At 36.3% G+C, this 21704-nt stretch overlaps 1 protein-coding gene across 9 annotated transcripts in view; it reads left to right on the top strand.

Moving 5' to 3' along the window:
• ERC1 (ELKS/RAB6-interacting/CAST family member 1) overlaps window positions 1-21704 on the top strand; it is a 509468-nt gene that overhangs the window by 271453 nt on the left and 216311 nt on the right. For all 9 annotated transcript variants that reach the window (XM_042945440.1, XM_042945438.1, XM_042945439.1 and 6 more), the window contains one exon: window positions 10955-11115. In XM_042945440.1, coding sequence (XP_042801374.1) covers window positions 10955-11115 — 161 coding nt within the window. The remainder of the gene's footprint in view (window positions 1-10954; window positions 11116-21704) is intronic.

Genomic DNA, 21704 nt, shown 5'->3' with positions numbered 1-21704 from the left:
GGTGGCTGTGGCAATTCCTCTTTCTATTTTTTTGTGTTTTTAGGACAACTTTCTAAGACCTTTATTAACAGGTACTTGCTCTTTGTTGACTTTTTTTTGAAAAAAATCAAGTTGTAATCTTTTATTACAAACAGGAATGAGGCTTTTAACAATATTAGCTTGACCAGATATGAAGCAGTTTAAAAACCTTTAAGGGTGTATTGAGAAAAAAACAGGCTTTTTTTTTTTTTTTTTTAGCATATTTGCCATTACTAAAAAGAGATGTCTTTCAGCAAGAATAATAAAAACCCTGTGATGCTCCATAGATAATGCAGATAGTTCAAGTTATCTGATTAATGGGCAAAAAGCAAGCACTTAAAATCTTACACTCCAGTCTTTTGTTTATTTCTTATTGCCGGAATATCCTATTCATTTCTTGTTGGATGACTGACCCAGATGATGGTAGAGATGCTATACCAGCATTTACTTGGCCCTGCCCTAGTCTGTGGGGCAGGGACCCAGAGGGAGGCAGGTGAATTCTTAGCTGGTGGATCATCTGCTTTTGTCTCTTGCCACCTTGTCGTTTGGGGTTTTTTGGGCATATGTGTAGTTGTGGAGGTAGCAATATTGAGGTGACTGCTTACCTTGGGTCTCATCTTCCTGATTTCCTTAACTTCTTCATTGCTGTCCTCTCTGGACTGTCTTTGCTGAGGAGGCCCCCTGTGGAATTGTTGTCTATAACCCTGATACATACTCTGTCTCACTGGTCTACCTATTCTCCTGAATTCTGGTTGTCAGCACTTTGAGCACTTTTCCCTGCACAAGCAGATTGGAAGACAGTGGTTGATGCCTACAGGGTCTCCACATGAGTAAAATGGGAACTCTTGCCTGCGGTAGGGTCTGGCCTTGGGAGCACTCTCTGATCTCTCATGCTTTCCCTACCTTCACTGTTCTGGTAATTCTGCTGGTAATTGATGGAGGACCCCTGCACTGTGGATAGTGTCTATAATGCTAAAATTTGATGCATATTTACTGCCTTGTAGTCGAGCTCCACCAAGGCCTGTAGCATTTGTTACCTCCTCACCCTTTGTCTTTCAACCACATCAGACTCTACAGTCTCTCCATCTCCCACACTATGAAGGTACTTCTTGGGGTTATTCCTCTTTATGGCAGTCAGGTGTACAAATACATCTTCCTTGGTGTCATTACTATTAATGAAACCATATCCATTTCTTACATTGAACCATCCTACTGTTACCAAAACCTTCTTGTACATGCTGGTGGGCACCCCGATGGGAGGCCACCATCACCAGCTGTGGGATCAGGCTTGGCGTCAGCAGTGGTGGGGCAGGGGCAGTGGTTGGGTGACTGGAAGGTCTCCACTTTGCTGCTCATGGTTGCTGTGATGGTGACGGGGCTGGTTTTGGCAGCTGCAGCTCCTCCTGGGATGTTGATGGTGACTAGGCTAGAGTTGGTGGAGCTGCTCAGAGCTCTCTGAGGTCTGCTCTTTTCGCCCACTACCTATTGCAATTTCTTCAGATAAGAACACTGTGAAGTTTGCCACATCAGCTCTTTTTTCACAGACAATTTCTCTGTAGCCTATGATGCTGTTTGGTAGCATTTTACCCACAGTAGAACTTTTTTCAGAGTTGGAGTCAGTCTTCTCAAAGTCTGCTACTTTATCCACTGAGTTTACATAATATTCTAAATCCTTTATTGTCATTTCACCTGTCTTTAGAGCATCTTCAGGAAGGAGTAGATTCCATCTCAAGAAACCACTTACTTAGCTCATCTAAAAGAAGCAACTTCTCATCTGTTCAAATTGTATCATAAGATTACAACAATTAAGTCACATCTTTAGGCTCCACTTCTAATTCTAGTTCTCCTGCTATTTTTATTCTATCTACCATTCCTTCCTCCACTGAAATCTTGAACCCCTCACAGTCATCCAGGAGGATCGGAATCAACTGCTTCCAAATTCCTGTTCAGGTTGATATTTTTACCTCTTCCCATGAATCACAAATGTTCTTACTGGCATCTAGAATGTTGAATTTTTTTCAGAAGATTTTCAGTTTTCTTGGTCCAGATCCATAGAGGAGTTCCTATCTGTGGCAGCTGTAGCCTTTCCGAAATGTATTTCTTAAATAATAAGACTTAAAAGCTGAAACGACTTCTTGATGGACTGCAGGATGGATATTGGTTTAGAGACATGAAAACAACAATAATCTCATTGTACATCTCCATCAGAGCTCTTCAGTGACCAGGTGAATTGCCAACGAGCAGTCATATTTTGAAAAGAATCTCTTTTTTCTGAGCAGTAGGTGTCAACAGTAGACTTAAAATATTCAGTAGACCATGTTGTAAACAGATGTGCTGTTATCTAGGCTTTGTTGTAACATTTATAGAACACAGAGCGCAGTTAGTATGATTCTTAAGGGCCTCAGGATTTTTGGAATGGTAAATGAGCACTGGCTTCAACTTAAAGTCATCAGAAGTGTTAGCCCATAATAAAAGAGCCTATATTTTGAAGCTTTGAAGATAAGCATTGACTTATCCTCTCTAGCTATGAAAGTCATAGATGGTATCTTCTTCCAGTATAAAGCTGTTTCATGTACATTGAAAATCTGTTGTTTAGTGTAAGCCCCTTTATTAATTATCAGAGCTAGATCTTCTGGATAAATTGCTGTGGCTTCTACATCAGCACTTACTGCTGCTTCACCTTGCATTTTTATGTTATGGAGACAACTTCTCTTAAACCTTATGAGTAGTTCTCTGCTGGCTTTAGATTTTTATTCTGCAGTTTCCTCACGTCTCTTAGCCTTCATAGAATTGAAGAAAGTTGGGGCTTTGCTCTGGATTAGGCTTTGTCTTAAGGGAACACTGTGGCTGGTTTTATCTTCTGTCCAGACCACTAAAACTTTCTCCGTGTGAGCAATAAGGTTGTTTCACTTTCTTATCATTCGTGTGTTCACTAGACTAGCACTTTTAATTTCCTTCAAGAACTTTTCCTTTGCATTCACAATGTGGTTGCTGGTGCAAGAGGTCTGGCTTTCAGCCTCTCTCAGCTTTGGACATGCCTTCCTCTCTAAGCTTAATCATTTCTAGCTTTTGATTTAAAGTGAGAGATCTGTGAGTCTTTCTTTCACTTGAACTCTTGATGCCATTGTAGGGTTATTAATTGGCATAATTTCAGTATTGTTGTATCTCAGGGAATAGGGAGGCCTAAGGAGAGAGAGCGTGACAAGGGAATAGCCAGTTGGTGGAGCAGATAGAGCACACAATATTTGGCAAATGACGTCTGCTATCTTATTTGGGTGCAGTTTATGGTGCTCCCAAAAGAATTATAGTAATAACATCAAAGATCACAGATCACACATCACTATAATGTATAATAATAATGAAACAGTGGGGTGCCTGGTGGCTCAGTCGGTTAAGCATCCAACTTTGGCTCAGGTCATGATCTCACGGTTTGTGGGTTCGAGCCCCGTGTCGGGCTCTGTGCTGACAGCTCAGAGCCTAGAGCCTGCTTTGGATTCTGTGTCTTCCTCTGTCTCTGTTCCTCCCCATTCATGCTCTGTCTCTCTCTCAAAACTAAACATTAAAAAGATTTTTTAAAAAATAATAACAATGAAAATGTTTGAAATACTGGGAGAATAACAATGTGACAGACGTGAATTGAGAAAATGCTGTTGAAAATATGGCAACAGAAGGACTTGCTTGACACAGGGTCACCACAAAACTTCAGTTTGTAAGTATTTTTTACAATTACAGGTCTTTGAAGCACAATAAACAAGGTATGTCTGTACACACACACATACTGTATTCAGTGTATATCCCATTGCTTCTCTTTCTCTTCAGAACTCTAGCACACCTACAATAATCATTTATTTCTTCATCACAAAGATTGGAAGGTTAGTAGAGTTGGCTTTGCTTTAGTCCTTGACTGGGTTGGCCGTGCCCACGTGGCTCTTTCTAGGACCCAACTGAAAGGCAGCAGCTACTCAGAATGTTGGGTTTTTTGGCAGTGGTAGAACTACAACCTAACTACATGTATTAAGAGCCTCAGCTTGTGTCTGAATTGCCATCCCAATGGCCTAAGCAAGTTATATAGCCAAGCCAGAATAAGGGTCATTAAAGGCAGTATACTCTGCCCATCATGATACTATGGGAAGGATGTGGATGAATACTAATAGTGTAGTGTAATGAATAATTGGGACCGCTAATTCAGTCTACTGAAGGCAGTACAAAAGTGGGGAATATTGTATGACCCTGGGTAGAAGAAGGATTTCTTAAACAGGATGTAAATGTCACAAATCTTAAAGGCTTAACGAATTTGTTTATATTAAGATATTTTTGATCATACAGAGATACCATAATGAAAAGGAACACATAGTGTACAAAGTGGGAGAAGTAATTTCCTAAATATTTAATTGATGAAATGTTGGTTTCTGAGAATATATGTTTAAAATTTCTCCAAATCAACGAGAATAAGAAAAGCCAGTGGAGGCAGGGGGAGGGGCAAAGATTTGAGTGGCAAAGAAGCAGCAGCACATATGGTCCCTAAACAAATGAAACATGTTTAACCATACTGGTTATTATTGAAGTGATGAAAGAACTTGATAAAATATTTCTTGAGAAATTTATAAAGAGGAAATCAGGTTATTGCTATCTGCACCCAGTGATCAATGTTGTTGCTAAAAGTTGGACAACCATTATGTGTCTCTTCATATGCTATAACATGAAGTACACAACTTTATTTGTGGAGTACTGTTGTTAAAAAGACAAATTGAATCTCAATCTAATGAAGACTTTAGATATAACTTTCATTTTATAGGAAACACGAGAACAAGAGGAACAGCATAAATAGCACCATAGAAAAAATAACCGACTGAACCCAATATGTGGGGCATTCTATAGGATATGTGACTCAATTTTGTCATGAAGCTAATGGCATGGAAAATTAAAAATGTTAAGCAATATGGCAGCTGTCCAAGCACCTTTGAGTCAAAAGAATATCGTTTCCTCATTGAATTGCCTTTACATTCTTGTCAAATCATATTGCCATAACAGGGTTTATTTCTTGACTCTCAGTTCTTTTTTTTTTTTTTTTTTATCTTTTTCCATTCTTATGCCAACACTACCTTGAAGTTTTGTAGTAAGTTTTGAAGTCAAGAAGTAAGAGTCTCCCAATTTTATTTTATTTTTTTCAAGATAACTTTTCTTATTCTGGCTCCCTTTCATTTTCATGTGGATTTTAGGATCAAGTTGTCACTTTCTGCAAAAAAGACAGAGTTTTGATAGGGATTATGGTGAACCTGTGGATCATTTTGGGGAGTATTGTCATTTTAACAATATTAAGTCTTTCAATTGGTGAATGTGATGTTTTTCCATTTATTTAAATCTTCTTTAATTTCTTGCAGTAATCTTTCAGAATTTTCACTATACATGTTATGCATTTTAAAAATTAAATTTATACCTAGTTATTTCCTTCTTTTTGATACTATTTAAAAAAATTTTTTTTACATTTATTTATTTTCGATAGAGACAAAGCACAAGTGGGGGAGGGGCAGAGAGAGAAGGAGACACAGAATCCAAAGCAGGCTCCAGGCTCTGAGCTGTTAGCACAGAGCCCAATGCGGGGCTAGAACTCACAAACCACAAGATCATGACCTGGGCCAAAGTCGGATGCTTAACCGACTGAGCCACCCAGGCGCCCCATTTTCTGATGCTATTTTAAATGGAATTGTTTTCTTAATTTCATTTTTGGAATGTTTGTTGCTTGTGTATGGATAGACCATTGGTTTTTGTGTATTGATCTTGTATTCTGCAACTTTTGTATACTTGTTGATTATAATTTTTTAGAGGATTTCTTAGCATTTTTCACTATATAAGATTATGTCATTTTCAACCAGAAAAAGTTTTGTCTTCCTTTCCAACATGGGTACCTTTTAATTTTTTGTGTATTCTAATTTCCCTGGCTATTACTTCTAGTACAATATTAAACAGAAATGGTGAGAAAGGACATTCTTTCTAGTCTTGTTCTTAGTGCTGGCCTTAGAGGGAAAGCATTACGTTCTTCATCATTAAAGAGTATATTAGCTGTGGGTTTTTCATAAATGCCCTTTATCAGTCTGAGAAAGTGTTTGTTTTTTGGGTTTTTTGTTTTTGTTTTTTGTTTGTTTGTTTGTTTTGAGAGAGCGTGTGTAGAGGCAGAGGTGTTGGGAGGCAGAACAAGAGAGAAAATCTTAAGCAGGCTCCACACCTAGGAAGGAGCCGAATATGGGGCTTGATCTCACAACCATGAGACCATGACCTGAGCCAAAATCAGGAATCGGATGCTTAACTGATTGAGTCACCCAAGCACCCAAAGAAAGGTTCTTTGTATTTTCTTGACTGTTTCTGTTATGAAAGGTTGTTAGAAATTGCCAAATGCTTTTTTTCTACATCTACTTAGATAATCATATGGTGTTTTTGTCCTATATTCTATTAATATGGTTTATTGCATTTATTTTTTATGTGTTAAACCAACCTTGCATTCTTAGGATAAATCTCAATTTTTAGATCTTACCGGGTTTGGTTTTTTAGTATTTTAGTTTGATTTTAGTTTTTGAATACCATCTGTATTCAGAAGGTATATTCTTATGTAGTTTCCTTTCTTGTGATATATTTTTCTTGTTTTCTCATAAGGATTTCTGTGTCATGATCCCTTTTTGCCATGATTCCCATTTCTCTTACTTTCTGGCCTACATTGTGTAAAGTTCACCTTTTGTACATTTCTTGCCCAAATCTAGAATCAGCTGTATTTTTAAGGAGCCCTTTCAATTTAGTGGGAAACTATAGCCTGGGTGCTGTGGTGTTCAAAGTTGTTGGCTCTCATTGCTTTTAATTCCTGAGTGGTGAATTATATAGGTGTATGTTGTCCTTTTGGTTCAGAAATACACACATAGAATAGGTCCCTTTTTTACATGAAAAAACATAATGTTGGATGAAATAAAGTCAGGAGGCTCCATTTATACAGTGTTCATAAACTTAATAGAATAAAGCAGTGATTTATTTTTAAATACATACGAAAGGCAAAAATAAAGAAATGGAAGAGATTAAGTAACAAATTAAGAATGGTAATGACCGGAGTGCCTGGGTGGCTCAGTTGGTTAAGCGTCCAACTTCGGCTCAGGTCATGATCTTGCAGTTCGTGAGTTGGAGCCTGAGTTGGGCTCTGTGCTGACAGCTCGGAGCCTGGAGCCTGCTTCGGATTCTGTGTCTCCCTCTCCCCGTTCCCCTCCCCTGCTCACGCTCTGTCTCTCGCTGTCTCTCAACAATAAATAAACATTAGAAAAAAAAAAAAAAGAATAGTAATGACCTATCATAGGGGACTTGGGGGATACAGTTGGATAATTGCACTTATAAAGCTAGTGAGTATAAAAGATATAAAGTATAAAGGATAGTGAGTATATAGATGGGTGTATTGCTCTTGGTTCTGGAATATATACATATTCCTTTTTTATATACATATAACATTTCACATTGCTTATTCGTTAAATTTTAAGGTGTTTATGAACAATATGAAGCATTGTCAAATTATCTTTTCTACAGTTTGTAAGTAGTTTTTACATAATTTCAGATCTTTTGCCAGTAGGCTGAAAGTGCCTTCCTATCGTGGCTGTAAAAGTCCTCCTACTGTTCAGAGTGCTGACTTAGTTGGATATCCAAATTGATAAAAATGATATTTGACCATGCAACTGTATTTATTCAGTTGCATATATATTGTAGCTCTAAATGTGAAACATGTAATTTAATAAAAGATTTAGAAGAAAGAATCTTTCCATGATCTTGTGGTAGACAAAATTTTCTTATCCAGTATACAAAAAGCTCTGAACGTAAAAGACATATAAATGAAAAAAATTAGTTAGCTAAACCCCATTAATATTAAAAACTAGTTTTTAAATTATTTTTAATTTAAAAAATTAAAATGTGGATATACCTGCCTTCCAGGTATTATGCTAAGTGAAATAAATTAGAGAAAGACAAATACTGTGTTATCTAACTTATATATGAAATTTAAAACAAAACAAAATGAATACAGACTCACAGAAAAAGACATGAGTGTTGTTACCAGAGGTAGGAGGTGGGATGAGTGTGATGTGGAGGAAGGTAGTCAAAAAGCACAAGCTTCCAGTTATAAGATAAAATAAGTAGTAGGGATGTAGTGTACAACATGATGACTGTAGCTAATAGTGCTCTATGATAAACGTAGGAATGTTGTTAAGAGAGCAAATCCTAAGAGTTCTCGTCAAAAGGAAGAAATCGGGGCACCTGGGTGGCTCAGTCGGTTAAGCATCTGACTACGGCTCATGTCATGATCTTGCAGTTCGTGAGTTCAAGCCCCGTGTCAGGCTCTGTGCTGATGTCTCAGAGCCTGGAGCATACTTCAGATTCTGTGTCTCCCTCCCTCACTTCCCCTCCCTTGCTTACACTCTGTTTCTCTCTCTCTCAAAAGTAAATACACATTAAAAAAATTTCAAAAGAAGGAAATTAGTTTTTTTCATTCTTTTCTTTTTATTGTATTTATATGTGACGATACATGTTAGCTGACCCTATTGTAATCATTTCACATATAAATATGTAAATCAAACCATCATGCTGTGTGCCTTAAAACTACACAGGGATTGATGTATGTCAATTATTTCTCAGTAAAACTGGAAAAAAGTTTTTTGTTTTTTTTTTTAATCAAAAGTTCCTTCAGTAAATTTTGCTATTTTCACACAGTGGAATTCCTATCTCATAGACATAACACATGAGTGAAGAAAATCTGTACTTAAAATTACATTCTATGTAATTCCATTTGTATAAACGAATAAGCAATACTAAGGTAGAATGCTAGAATAATGGCTACTCTTCATCTGGAAAGGGGATATGAGATGCATTTCTGGGGAACTCTTCATATTCTGTTTATAAGTCTGTGTTCTGATTACACAGGTGTGTTCAACTTAGAGAAAATTCTTCAAGTTGGATTTTTCATTTGTGGATTTTTCTGTATTTGTGTTGTATTTCAACAAAAAGCTTACCAAAAATTTTAGAGTATATATAAAGTGGACTTCCTATTTGTATAGAAAAGGAGGAATAAGTTGTTTTTATATGCTTGCTTATGTATATACATAATATCTAAATTATATAAGAAACTGATACCATGCCTTGCTTGGAGTAGTGAAAGATGAGAGGGAGATTTTTTTGAGATTTAAGGTGAGTTCATCATAGATGGACACATACCACACTTTATTAGAGCTTCTATAAAGGGTGCTGTCCATTACTGATTTTCTGTTACAAGAACGTACCTTGGCATATCATTTCAGTTCAGTTTTAAATAAGATTTTACATGAATTAAACTGATTAAAATGGAATCATCCTTACTGGTAGTTTTCTAAAGGGTGGATAGTGATTTATATTTACGCAAAGCTTGTAGATATGTCAATTCATATATATTCTTACAACAGTTATTTTCAAGCTATTAGCTGAGAATTAACTTGATCACTTCTGAAAATATACACAAAGTAAGGTGATTCAGGTGCCAAAACACTAAATGTGTCTGTTTGCTATCACTGTTTAGCAGCTGTTACCAATCAACGTGGAAACTTTGGTTGGGTATAAGGCACTAACTTCCTGGGGTCTGTTAACAACTCTGATTTGTTATATTGCAGTTTTGTCTCTACACTGTTCTCAGTTTTAGTATCACACAAGTTGGTTTTATGTAGGAATCAGTGAATGGCAAATCCCCCACCTCTTCCTCTGAAAAGGCTTGTTGTCACCAAAATTATTTCTTGGCAAGCAGCAACCTGACATAAACTCTTGTGATTGGTGCAGTTGGCTGGTTGATTACCTGGTTCAGGTTGATTTTTGGTATTAACACATTTTTGCCAGCATATATTTTCCTTCCGAATTAAAATGAATATGTCTATTTAAGTAATTCTGATTTGGACACCACCCAGCTTGAGTGGAAAAGATGGATGAAGTACATACTGTGTTCTCTTAGTTCCTTGTGTTTTAGAGTTCTGTCTTCTTTCCCTCAGGATTTTTTTCAAATCTTTTTAAAGCATTCGGTCTCCTCTGTCTTCTCTCTAGGTGGTTATGTATTTTTCTTTTTTTCTTCCTGCCTTCCTTGAGAAAACTCTACCTACCTGGCTTTAGAACAAGAAACTGTCTGATTAAATTCTAGCTATTTCTTCAAAAAGAAATTTTTTAAAGGTGTAAACAGAAAAATTTTTGGATGAATAAAAATGACTTATGTATGTTTATACTGAGTGTTATTATAGTCAAGTTTATGTCTTAAAATCCTTATAGAAATATTTTCTGTGATTTTGTTCCTCTATTTTTATCTGTGTTATACTGTTATTTTCATGAGTATTTGTGGACCACTTCCAAATCTTCAAGAGGGACTAACTGTGGCAGAGTGTGACTTCTTGAACTGATACCTTATATGCAATTGTGTTTATCAAAAAGGAAATGAAGTTCTTTTTGGTGAACCTGAAAGGCATTACAGTGGAGGGAAGACCAGAGATTTATTTCTTTATCTGGTATATTCTTTTTTTTTTTTTTTTTTTTTTAATTTTTTTTTTTCAATGTTTATTTATTTTTGGGACAGAGAGAGACAGAGCATGAACGGGGGAGGGGCAGAGAGAGAGGGAGACACAGAATCGGAAACAGGTTCCAGGCTCTGAGCCATCAGCCCAGAGCCTGACGCGGGGCCTGACCGCGAGATCGTGACCTGGCTGAAGTCGGATGCTTAACCGACTGCGCCACCCAGGCGCCCCTATCTGGTATATTCTTGATATATTTGTTTGATCCAGAAAGAGTACAGAATTTTTGATGTGTGTGTGTGTTTTTAATTTGTAGACCCAGAAATTGCCCGTTACTTTGCTCCTCTGTCTTTAATTAATCAAAATGTTCAGTTTTTTTTTTTTTTTTTCCATACTTACCATAGGTGGAGGAGTTACTGATGGCCATGGAGAAAGTAAAGCAGGAACTGGAGTCCATGAAAGCAAAGCTGTCCTCTACCCAACAGTCTCTGGCAGAAAAGGAAACTCATTTGACCAATCTTCGGGCGGAGAGAAGAAAACACTTAGAGGAAGTTCTGGAGATGAAGTAAGTGTTTATAATCTTCCTTTTCAGGTATATGCATAGTAGAAAACCTGTTTCTCATTACTTTCATCCTCTGGCCCTACTTATTACTCCTAACACATTTAGCTTAATTTTAATGTAAACTTGTATTTCTCCCTAGAACAAATTTGGAACAAATTCTGGTCAAAATAGAATTATTTTTGCCTCTTCATTGAATTTTAAAGTCCTCGTGTGTGTGTGTGTGTGTGTGTGTGTGTGTGTGTAACCATATCCAGTTGCATCTCTGAAATTTCTAAAATTGTATGGAAAATTCAGCCATTATTTTTGAGTTTACTGAGGAACATGACTGTTGGTTCTGAGGTCATATGATAGCTAGGGACTTTTTTAAAACATTTTTTATTATAACCACTTCTGAAAGTATGTAAAAGTAGAGAGAATAGTATAATGAGCCCGTATGTACTTATCCTCCATATTTAAGAGCTAACAGTTTGCCACATTCTCCAATTTTTACAAAGTCGTCAATTTTAACAGAACTTTGATGTACATCATTTTCCTACTACTCTCCTGAGATAATCTGTAGTGAAGCATGTGCATGTCTGCTGGTACACAATAGATGCTTTTCCTTCATTGTGAACTTTGGAGCTCTGGTTTCTTTCTCTTTAAAACAAATATGTCTCTTTTGAGAGTTCAGTAGTATTTTCTCCTTTATTATTCCCAACCTTCACCTCTGTGTTGTCATCCTGCTCCCAGGTTTTATGAAAAATTTATCCTGGGATAGCTTGGTTACCTTCTTTACTTCAACAGCTACCTGTATTTTTGTTGTCTTCCCTTCTATTTCGGAAGAGATACTCTCTCTCCTTCAGCAGCTTCTGGCAGCTGTCTGGGCAGCTTCTGGTCTCTGTCACAGGTTTTAAGCCCAGGTCCACAGCTCTGCAGCCTTCCTTTGTTAATTTTCTCTCATATAATCTGTGCTCACTTTCTATTAGTTTCTTCTTCTCTCCATAAATACTGGGTCTCTTTGACCTACGATAAACAAACTTCTCAGACCAGCTAGTGCTTTAGGCTAATATCCAAATTATAGACTAGAAGAGGACCTTACCATTATACCTTAGTGTGAATTTTCCATGGCACATGTGATATTCTGATAGCAACCTAAGAGTCAAGGAAGAAATTCTTGTGGTGTCACCTGCATTTATGGATTTTTAGACCACAGTGCAAGGTTAAAAGATTCTAACCTTTTAGAAAAGCATTACAGGTGACCTGCTCTTGGAAATGATGCATACTTGAAGCCAGAAATAAATCGACATGCTTGGGAGAATGGAGAGAGAGGTTAGGGTTCTGAGTATCATCAGGACAATAAAAGTTGGTGAATATGCTTCTTAGGGAGCAGTTAGTGAAGGAAATATAAGACAAGTTTTTTGTCACTGGTGGTTAAAATTCAAAACCTGATATTTTGGAGATGGAGTAATAGAGGTAACTTTTGGTGATAAAGCATACAATCATTTGGGTTTAAGAGATCTGGGACCCATTACTGAAAACATGGTAGGAGTTGAGAAGCAAATTAAATCAGAGCCCAAAGTAATTAAGGAAATGGACGAATGATGGATATAATGTTGTGGAAAACCAAGTATCACATGTGATCTTCCAAAGCAGAAACAGCCCTCACTAAAGTAACAGTGTGTAAGTTTTGTTTTGTTGTCTCCATGTACTTGACTTCACCTGTCAGATCTTTCCTACTAAGTACAAATCTGTATATAGCAAAATAGTGATGTATTTGTATAGAAATTTTCCTTTATTATTAGGGCCTTGCAAAGACATGAAAGAAGTTGTAAAAGAATGTTTGACTTCAAGCTATGAAAAGGAAGTTGCAATTTTTTTTTTCTTTTTTGGTACCACAGTGCTACACTCTGTTTTGAACTTCACTTTCCAAAGCAGGTCAGAGATTACATTTCTGAAAAATACTGTGATTAGCAAAACTATTTTTGGTGATGTCAAGCACTCACATAATAAGACAGGGATAAAAGATTATGTAGAGAAATTTGTAAGTAGTATTGAAATTTAATACACATTAAATGAAAGTTCTAGAAATAAAGTGCTAAAACCTGGCTCTGATAGATGACCTCTCTTTTTTTTTAATGTTTATTTATTTTTAGAGACAGAGAGCACGCGCATGAGCAGGGGAGGGGCAGAGAGAGAGTCTGAAGCAGGCTCCAGACTCTGAGCTGTCAGCACAGAGCCCGATGCAGAGCTCGAACTCATGAACCGTGAGATCATGACCTGAGCTAAAGTTGGACCCTCAACCACCTGAGCCACCTAGGCACCCTTATATGACCTATCTTTTTTTTTTTTTTTTTTTTTTAATGTTTATTTATTTTTGAGACAGAGAGAGACAGAGCATGAATGGGGGAGGGTCAGACAGAGGGAGACACAGAATCTGAAACAGGCCCCAGGCTCTGAGCTGTCAGCACAGAGCCCGATGCGGGGCTCGAACTCACGGACCACGAGATCATGACCTGAGCCAAAGTCGGCCACTTAACCGACTGAGCCACCCAGGTGCCCCATGACCTATCTTTTAAATCACCTTCTTCCATAGCTCAGAATATATTCTGTGGTATCATGATGTTCTTAGTCAGATTTTTCATAAGTTTTGTGTCATGCAGATTTGCCAACATAAAGTTTTAAAAGTAGTCCTTGCTTTAATTTGCATTTAAATTTCCCCTTGTTGTCTTTTAGTTTCATATGTTAGTAAAATTGTTGTTTAATACCTTCCTTTTAATAAGTTCTCTCAGCACATTAGACCTAATCCTCTATCCAAATATTGTTAAGAGAGTGGTGGTTTTATTAGCAGATCCTCTCTGTTTGCACTGCCCTGTAAGCCAACCCACATGGCACTACCAAGTCTGTGAAGCAGCAGGTATTTTATTCTTTCCCCTAGAACAGTGAATTGAATTCCCTATTTTTTTTTTTAGTGTAAATTTCCAGGGGCACCTGGGTGGCTCAGTCGGTTAAGCGGCTGACTTCAGCTTGGGTCATGATCTCACAGTTCATGAGTTTTAAGCCCTGCATAGGACTCTGCTGTCAGCATGGGGCCTGCTTCAGATCTTCTGTCCCCCTCTCTCTCTGCCCGTCCCCTGCTTGTTCTTTTCCTTCCCCGCCCCCCTCAATAAATAAATTTTAAAAATGTAGATTTCCAAAGTATGCATACTTATAAATGATTCATAAAACCTCAGTTGAAAACTACAACATAAGTGTAATTATACACAAAACACTATGGTTGACATATAGTGGGTTCTAATGCAGTGAGCTTTTGATTCATTTTCACTAATGTAGCTAACCAAGACAATAGCCTTTCTTCTGCTATATTCTGGATTCCTTTTCTCCATATGTTGAACAAGTTCTGCTAATCTGTCCTCATTTGAGCTTATCTCAGTTTCTACAACTTTGCTCAGAATTTACTTCATTCTTTTGTCAATTTGTAAGATGTTTACTACGTCCAACTAGTTCTACATGATACCTGCCTCTAATTACTTGTGGCAACTAGGAAGAACATACTTCCTGGAATAAAAGAGCCTGAATCAGAACTTATTAGCTCTATGACTTCAGCAAGTTCTTTAACGTCTTGGTGCCTCAATCTGCTCATTTTTAAAATGGCAAGTAATGGGGCATCTGGGTGGCTCAGTCAGTTAAGTGTCCAACTTCGGCTTAGGTCGTGATCTCACGGTTTGTGCATTCGAGCTCCACATTGGGCTTTGTGCTGACAGCTCAGAGCCTGGAGCCTGCTTCAGATTCTGTGTCTCCCTCACTCTCTGCCCCTCCCCCACTTGCACTCTCTCTCTCAAAAATGAACATTAAAAAAAATGGCAAAAATAATTGCTTCTGCTTCACAGAATTTTCATGACAATAAAATAAGAAATTAAAAAGGAAAAAGGCAATAACCTTACCTATGGATATTGACAGTGACAACCAGATTCTTCACTGTAATCATGGCAGGACCCACCATATTTTAAATGTTTACAGTGTTTAATTATTGATCATTGAATACATGAAAAGAATTGTTCATTATAACCAGAGAACTTGAAATGCAGAAGAAATATGAGAGGAATGTGATGTACAAGAGACTGAAACATGCATATATGTGACTTCAAACCTAGAGTAAGAAAAGTCTCCCCTGAGGAAAAGGCAGCCAGCCTGTATATATAAAAAATACAGAAAATTTGTTAACAAAGCGCTAGAATAGTCTAGTTTTTTGCAATAATCCTGACCACATCAGACCAAATGGAATGACCTAATCATTCTTTTCCAACCCTAGCATTTATGATTGTAATTTTTGAGCATCTGTTACAAACAAATGGTGGCCATGAGTTTTGGGAGACATATGAAACTGTTCACTTGGTAGCATGCCAATGAGTCAGTAGAAACATTTGAGTTGGTTAGCCAGCTTTGAAAGGAGCATTTTTATTGGCAGATCCCATGTTGGTTCTTCTTTTACTTATGCTGTGGTTTTGTTAGCCATTATTTTTTAATTCTGCTTTTATATTAGTCTCTTTCCCTAAGAAATGAAGGATGAATTGGAGAAGGGAAAAAATAACAAAATAACAATGCTAATAACCATAATAAATGTTAGGTATCAATTCAGGTCATGAGTTTGAGTAGTAAGATCTAGATATGGTTCATCCTCTGCTGCCTCACACTCACACTCCTGCTGCTGTGTCACCTTATGTCAGTACTATGAATAAAAAGACTAATTTTTCATTTTTAATAAACATTTTTATTAAACTATGAATATGACTACCCTGAGAACAGGTTTATTTAGGGAAGTGGTGGAAAACCTCTTTAGTTTCTTTGAGAATCCAGAGTTGTTTGATAAGTAGCATTCCATTAGTAAAGTTGGCAGAGAAATTCAAACTTCTGGGGCTAAATTATATACTCTTGAGATGCCTTTTGGCTAAAGAAAGATCTGACTTCCCACAAATAAAATAAATTTTTGCATGTACCTAGAAGGAGTCCAATAATATAATCTAAGTTCTGACATTTAAAGAATCTTTGCCTTTTAAGTGAGAAAAATAGAATTTATTTAGAATTTAAGCTATAGAAAATGGTTACTCAAAAGAGTCCAGGCTTTTTTGCCTAATACTTTGGGGCTAGTATAGGTTAGGTGTTAATCTGTTATACCTTGAATAATTAAAATTAGTTTGTGTTATAAATTATTTTTGTATTACTAATTATTTTTATTCTGATATCCTGTAGTATTTCATTTTTAAATTTATCGTAAAGTTGCTGACATTAAAAAAAAATCCCATTTGGAAATTGATGACAGTCTTCCAAATTAACCACAAAATTGGGGAGTTACACAAATTATATCCCAGGAACAGTTATACCCTAGTAACAAATTGAAGCGCATTCTAAGTTACATAAGAATATGTGTACTTTTTGCAAAGCCACATTTATCTATGGTTCCATCAGATGCCTATCTTGGAAGCAGTAGACCTATGATAAAAGACTTATGGTGAAGTTGGAAGCATTTTTCACAGCGGCCTAAAATACAGAAGTTTAAATATTCTTTAGGAAATCACATAAATATAAAAATTTCCTATACTTGAATTGAAAAAGGAAACAAAGTATGTTGTATAGCATAACTATCAACAACACTGGTGGGCCCATCCTTGTTGAAATGATAAAGCAGGATGTGTGTCTATAATCAACTATCCCTTGGGACTTTGGGTTTTCCTCTCTAGTCTTGATTAACTCCTTAATTTTGCCTCCTTTTTTTCAGCCCTGATCTCCAGCTCACTTATATACCCACCTTATGGAATGATCTTAACTGTTACTAGCGTCTTTCCTCATCAGACTGATAGTTTGCTTGGGGCTCTAAGTTGTTATAGAACAGTGGAAGAAATGGCTTTAATGGATGTAGTAATTATTAGAATTTTTTACCTCTTTGTGCTCCTAAACTTTGATCATGATGCTCAGCTTCTCACAAAACGGCATGTGTATTACAAATGTTTTTCTCAAATCTTTTTATTTTCTTGTGACCTGAATTGGAATCAGTTACAAATAACCCCAAATATCCCATGCCTTTCTCCTCCCTTAAAGCCTTAATCCACTTTTTTGCCATATTTAGAGTCAGGTGTAACTTTTTTTTTTTTTTAAATGTTTATTTATTTACTTTTGAGAGAGGGTGCGAGCACAAGTGGAGGAGGGACAGAGAGAGAGAGACATAGAGAGAGAGATGCAGAATGTGAAGCAGGCTCCAGACTCCGAGCTGTCAGCGCAGACCTCAGACCCATGAACGGTGAGATCATAACCTGAGCCGAAGTCAGACGCTCAACCGACTGAACCACCCAGATGCCCCCAGATGTAACTTCTAAACAGAAGAAACCATATTAAAAAAAAAAAATCATGCTTCTTAATCATCTTTTTCATGTGAAGAGCCTCAAATGACTGGAATAATCTCTAAGTAGCAAGTAAAGCATTGAGCTTTACAGATAAAGGCTCCCAAAGTACCTCTCTTTTTCAGCTTTTATAGTGCTTTCTCTGCCCCATGGATATATATGGTTTGTATGTAAGAATGTCCCCCTCTCTCCGGCCCTCCCTTCTCTCTCTCTCTCTCTCTCAAAAAAAAAATTGGAGATAAAAAGAAATGGAGCTTCTTTTAAAGTAGTGAGAAAAAATTATTAGCCTAGAATTCTATGGCCAAATAAAAAGACTCTTAAAAAACTAGGATTAAATATAGACATTTTCATGTAAACAAACATGAAAAGTCTTCATTTCCAGAAGGCACACTCTTCTATAAGAAGTTATGAATGGATGTTTCAGCTGAGAGGAAATGAAACCAGATGGGAACATGAATCGGTAGGAAAGAATGAAGAACACCAAACCTGGTAAATTAGTTGAGATTTATAGAAACTTTTTTTTTTTTTTTTATCATTCTTTAAAAGACAACTGACTATTTAAAGCAAAAGTAACGGCATTATTTGGTGGAGTTTATGATGTATATAAAAGGGAATATGACCATAATAGCACAAGAGGTTGGGGAGAAACTTTATATTTTAAGGTTGTTACCTTTGTGAAATAGAAAGTAGGAAGTATCAGTTGTGAAGATTTATAATTTCTGATCTTAATGGACTGTGGTAAGTTAAGGATGCATATTGTTAGCTGTAAAGGAACTTCAAAAAGTTAGCCACAAAAACAGAAATAAAAAAAAAAAAACAACCTTCCCTGAAAATTCAGTAGAGGAAATAAAACATAATGCTAAAATTATTTCATTTACTCAGAAAAAAAAGGGCAAGAAAGGAACAACAGAGCAACAAAGAATAGAAGGGATAAATGTATGATAGATAGAAATTCAGTGTATCAATACTTATGTCAAAGTGAAATGGGCTAAAACATTAAGGATTGAGATTATCAGAATGAATTTAAAAAAAGAAGCAATGTTGTCTGTAAGACATATACTGTTATAAACACAGATCTTGAAATTAAAGAATGGAAAAAGATGGTCCTTGTAAATAGTAATCCAAAAGAAACCTGGTATGGCTATATTAATATCAGATGCAGGAGACTTCCAAAGAGTCTTCCTGAATTAAAGGAGGATTTATCATAATGATAAAGGAGACAATTCATTAGAAAGACACAGCAGTTCTTTACATAATGTATATACCTAATAACAGAGCTTCACAATTCATGAAGGGCAAACTGAAAGAACTAATGTGAAAAACAGACAAATCCATAGCCCTTAGTCATCACTGGAGATTATAACCCCTCTTTCTCAGAAATTGATAGAATAAGTGAATAAAAAAATAAGCAGTAGGGGCATCTGGGTGGCTCAGTTGGTTGGGTGACCAACTTCGGCTCAGGCCACGATTTCGCAGTTTGTGAGTTCGAGTCCCGCATCAGGCTCTGTGCTGATTGCTGGGAGCCTGGAGTCTGCTTCGGATTCTACCTCTCTCTACCCCTCCCCTGTCATGCTCTGTGTCTCTCTGTCTCTCAATAATAAATAAATGTTAAAAAAGTAAGCAGTAAAAATACAGATTATTCGAGACTATCAATTTGACTTATTTAATATTTATAGAATAGTACACCCAACAACTGAAGGACGTATATGTTTTCTGAATATGTATGGAATGTTCACCAATGTAGACCATATGCTGGACCATAAAAATAAATTTAATAAGTTTCAGAAGACTAAATATGTCAGAATTGTTCTCTGACCACAATGGAATTAAGTTAGAAATTAATAAGATATCTGGGAAGGCTCTCAAATGTTTGGAAATTAAATAATACAGTTCTAAATACCACGGCTCAGAAAAATCATAAGGATTATGAGAAATCATTTTGAACTTAATGAAAATATAAATGTTAAATTTTGTGTTATATAGTTGTACTAGTACTTAAGTGGGAAACTTCCACTTTTGAATGCCTGTATCAGAAAAGAAGAAAGTACAAATTCAGTTATCTGAGTTTCTACACTACAGTATTAGAAAAAGAAAGACCAAAGTGTAAACAAAAGTAAATAGAAAGGAGGAAATAATAAAGATAAGAGCAAAAATCAAGGAAATAGAAAACAGCACAGAAAATTCACAAAGTCAACCATGGTTTGTCAGAGAATTAATAAATTGATAGGCCCCTAGCAAGACTCATCCAAGGAAGAAGGAAGACACAAGAATTAACAATATTTGGAATGAAAGAGGGAACAAGGGATATCATTCAAGATTCTAAGGACATTTGAGAAGACAATAAGAATATTTAGGGGCACCTGGGTGCTCCGCCAGTTAAGCATCTGACTTCTGCTCAGGTCATGATATCATGGTTTGTGAGTTCGAGTCCCGTGTCAGGTTCTGTGCTGACAGCTCAGAGCCTGGACCATGCTTCGGATTCTGTGTCTCCATCTCTCTCTGTTCCTCCCCTACTCATGCTCTCTATCTCAAAAATAAACATTAAAACAAAAAGTGTTTTTTAAATGAACATTTAGAATACGTTTATACCAATAAATGTGATAACTTAGGTACAATAGACAAATTCCTTGAAAAATAGTTCATCAGAACTGGCTCAGAATTAGGAATATAAAATCAACCAGCCTGTATCTATTAAAGATACTGAATTTATAATCAAAAACATTTCCACAAATAAAACTCCAGGCCCAGATGTCTTCACTGGTGAATTATACTAAACGTCTAAGTAAGAAATATTAATAATCTTTTTTTAAATTTTTTTTAATCTTTATTCATTTTTAAGAGAGACAGAGTGCAAGCAGGGGAGAGGCAGAGAGAGAGGGAGACACAGAATCTGAAGCAGTCTCCAGGCTCTGAGCTATCAGCACAGAGCCCAACACAGGACTCAAACCCACAAGCTTTGAGATCATGACCTGAGCCGAAGTCGGACGCTTAACCGATTGAGCCTCCTAGGCACCCCAGAAATAATAACAGTCTTATAGAAACTCTTTCAGAAAATAGAGAAGGAAATACTTAATTCATCTTTGAGACCAGAATTTGCCCCACATCTAAATCTGGCAAGGACATGATAAAAGGAGAATATCACAAGTCAGTCTACCTCATGAACGTTGACATTAAAGTCCCCAACAGTCTTGGAAAATTGAATCTAACATAAGAAGAAAGCTAACATATTAACAGCCAAATTAGGCTTATTTATGGAATGTAAGGTTTGTTCAGGTATCAAAAATGAATTTATTAAATTCACTACATTAAGAGAATAAAAATGATACAATTATCAGTACATTGAGAAACCTGTTTTGACAAAAGGCAACATCGATTCATGATAAAAACTCTTAACTTACTTGGAGTAGAAAATAGTTTCTTCAGTTCAATAAAGAAAACAAATGAAAAATTCACAGCTAGCGTCGCACCTAATGATGAAAGTTGAACACTTTCCCTGTAAGATTGCAAAGGATATAATGATGTCCATTTTTATAAGCGATGAATCATGGGAATCTACCCCCAAAGCCGAGAGCACACTGTATATGCTGTATATTAGCTAACTTGACAATATAGTAAATAGATAAATGAAAAAAAAGATGTCCACTTTTATCCCACTGTTCATAATTACATTGGAGATCCTAGTTATGTAATTTTGTCAAGAAAAGAAAGAATAAAATTCAAAAGGTAGTACAGTATTCTTTATACACAGATAATGTGATTAAGCAGCGCAATACATAAAAATCAGTTGTATTTCCATATACTGGCAGCAAATAAATGGAAACTGATATGTTAGAAAATGTTATTTATAATGGCATCAGAATACATAAAGTATTTCTGAATAAATTTAACAAAAATCATATAAGATCTTTACACTAAAAACTACAGAATATACTCAGAGAAAAATTTAAAAACACCTACATAATAGAGATATATCTAGTTTATGATTTGAATAAGGAAGCTTTAAGATACCCATATTCCCCAAATTGATTTATATTTGCACCTCGATCACAGCCAAAATCACAGGGGGTTTTTGGATAGAAACTGACAATTGGAGTCTAAAATTTATATGGAATTGCAATGGATATGGTAGGGTGAGTCCAATTTTGAAAGGAACTGAGTTGGAAGACTTGTACTATCTAATTTAAATTCTTGCTATAAAATGACAGTAATAAAAAATGTAGT

This window comes from Panthera leo, chromosome B4 (assembly GCF_018350215.1).
Source record: "Panthera leo isolate Ple1 chromosome B4, P.leo_Ple1_pat1.1, whole genome shotgun sequence".
In the NCBI taxonomy this organism is placed as follows: Eukaryota; Metazoa; Chordata; class Mammalia; order Carnivora; family Felidae; genus Panthera; species Panthera leo.
This window is presented reverse-complemented; position numbering and strand designations above follow the sequence as displayed.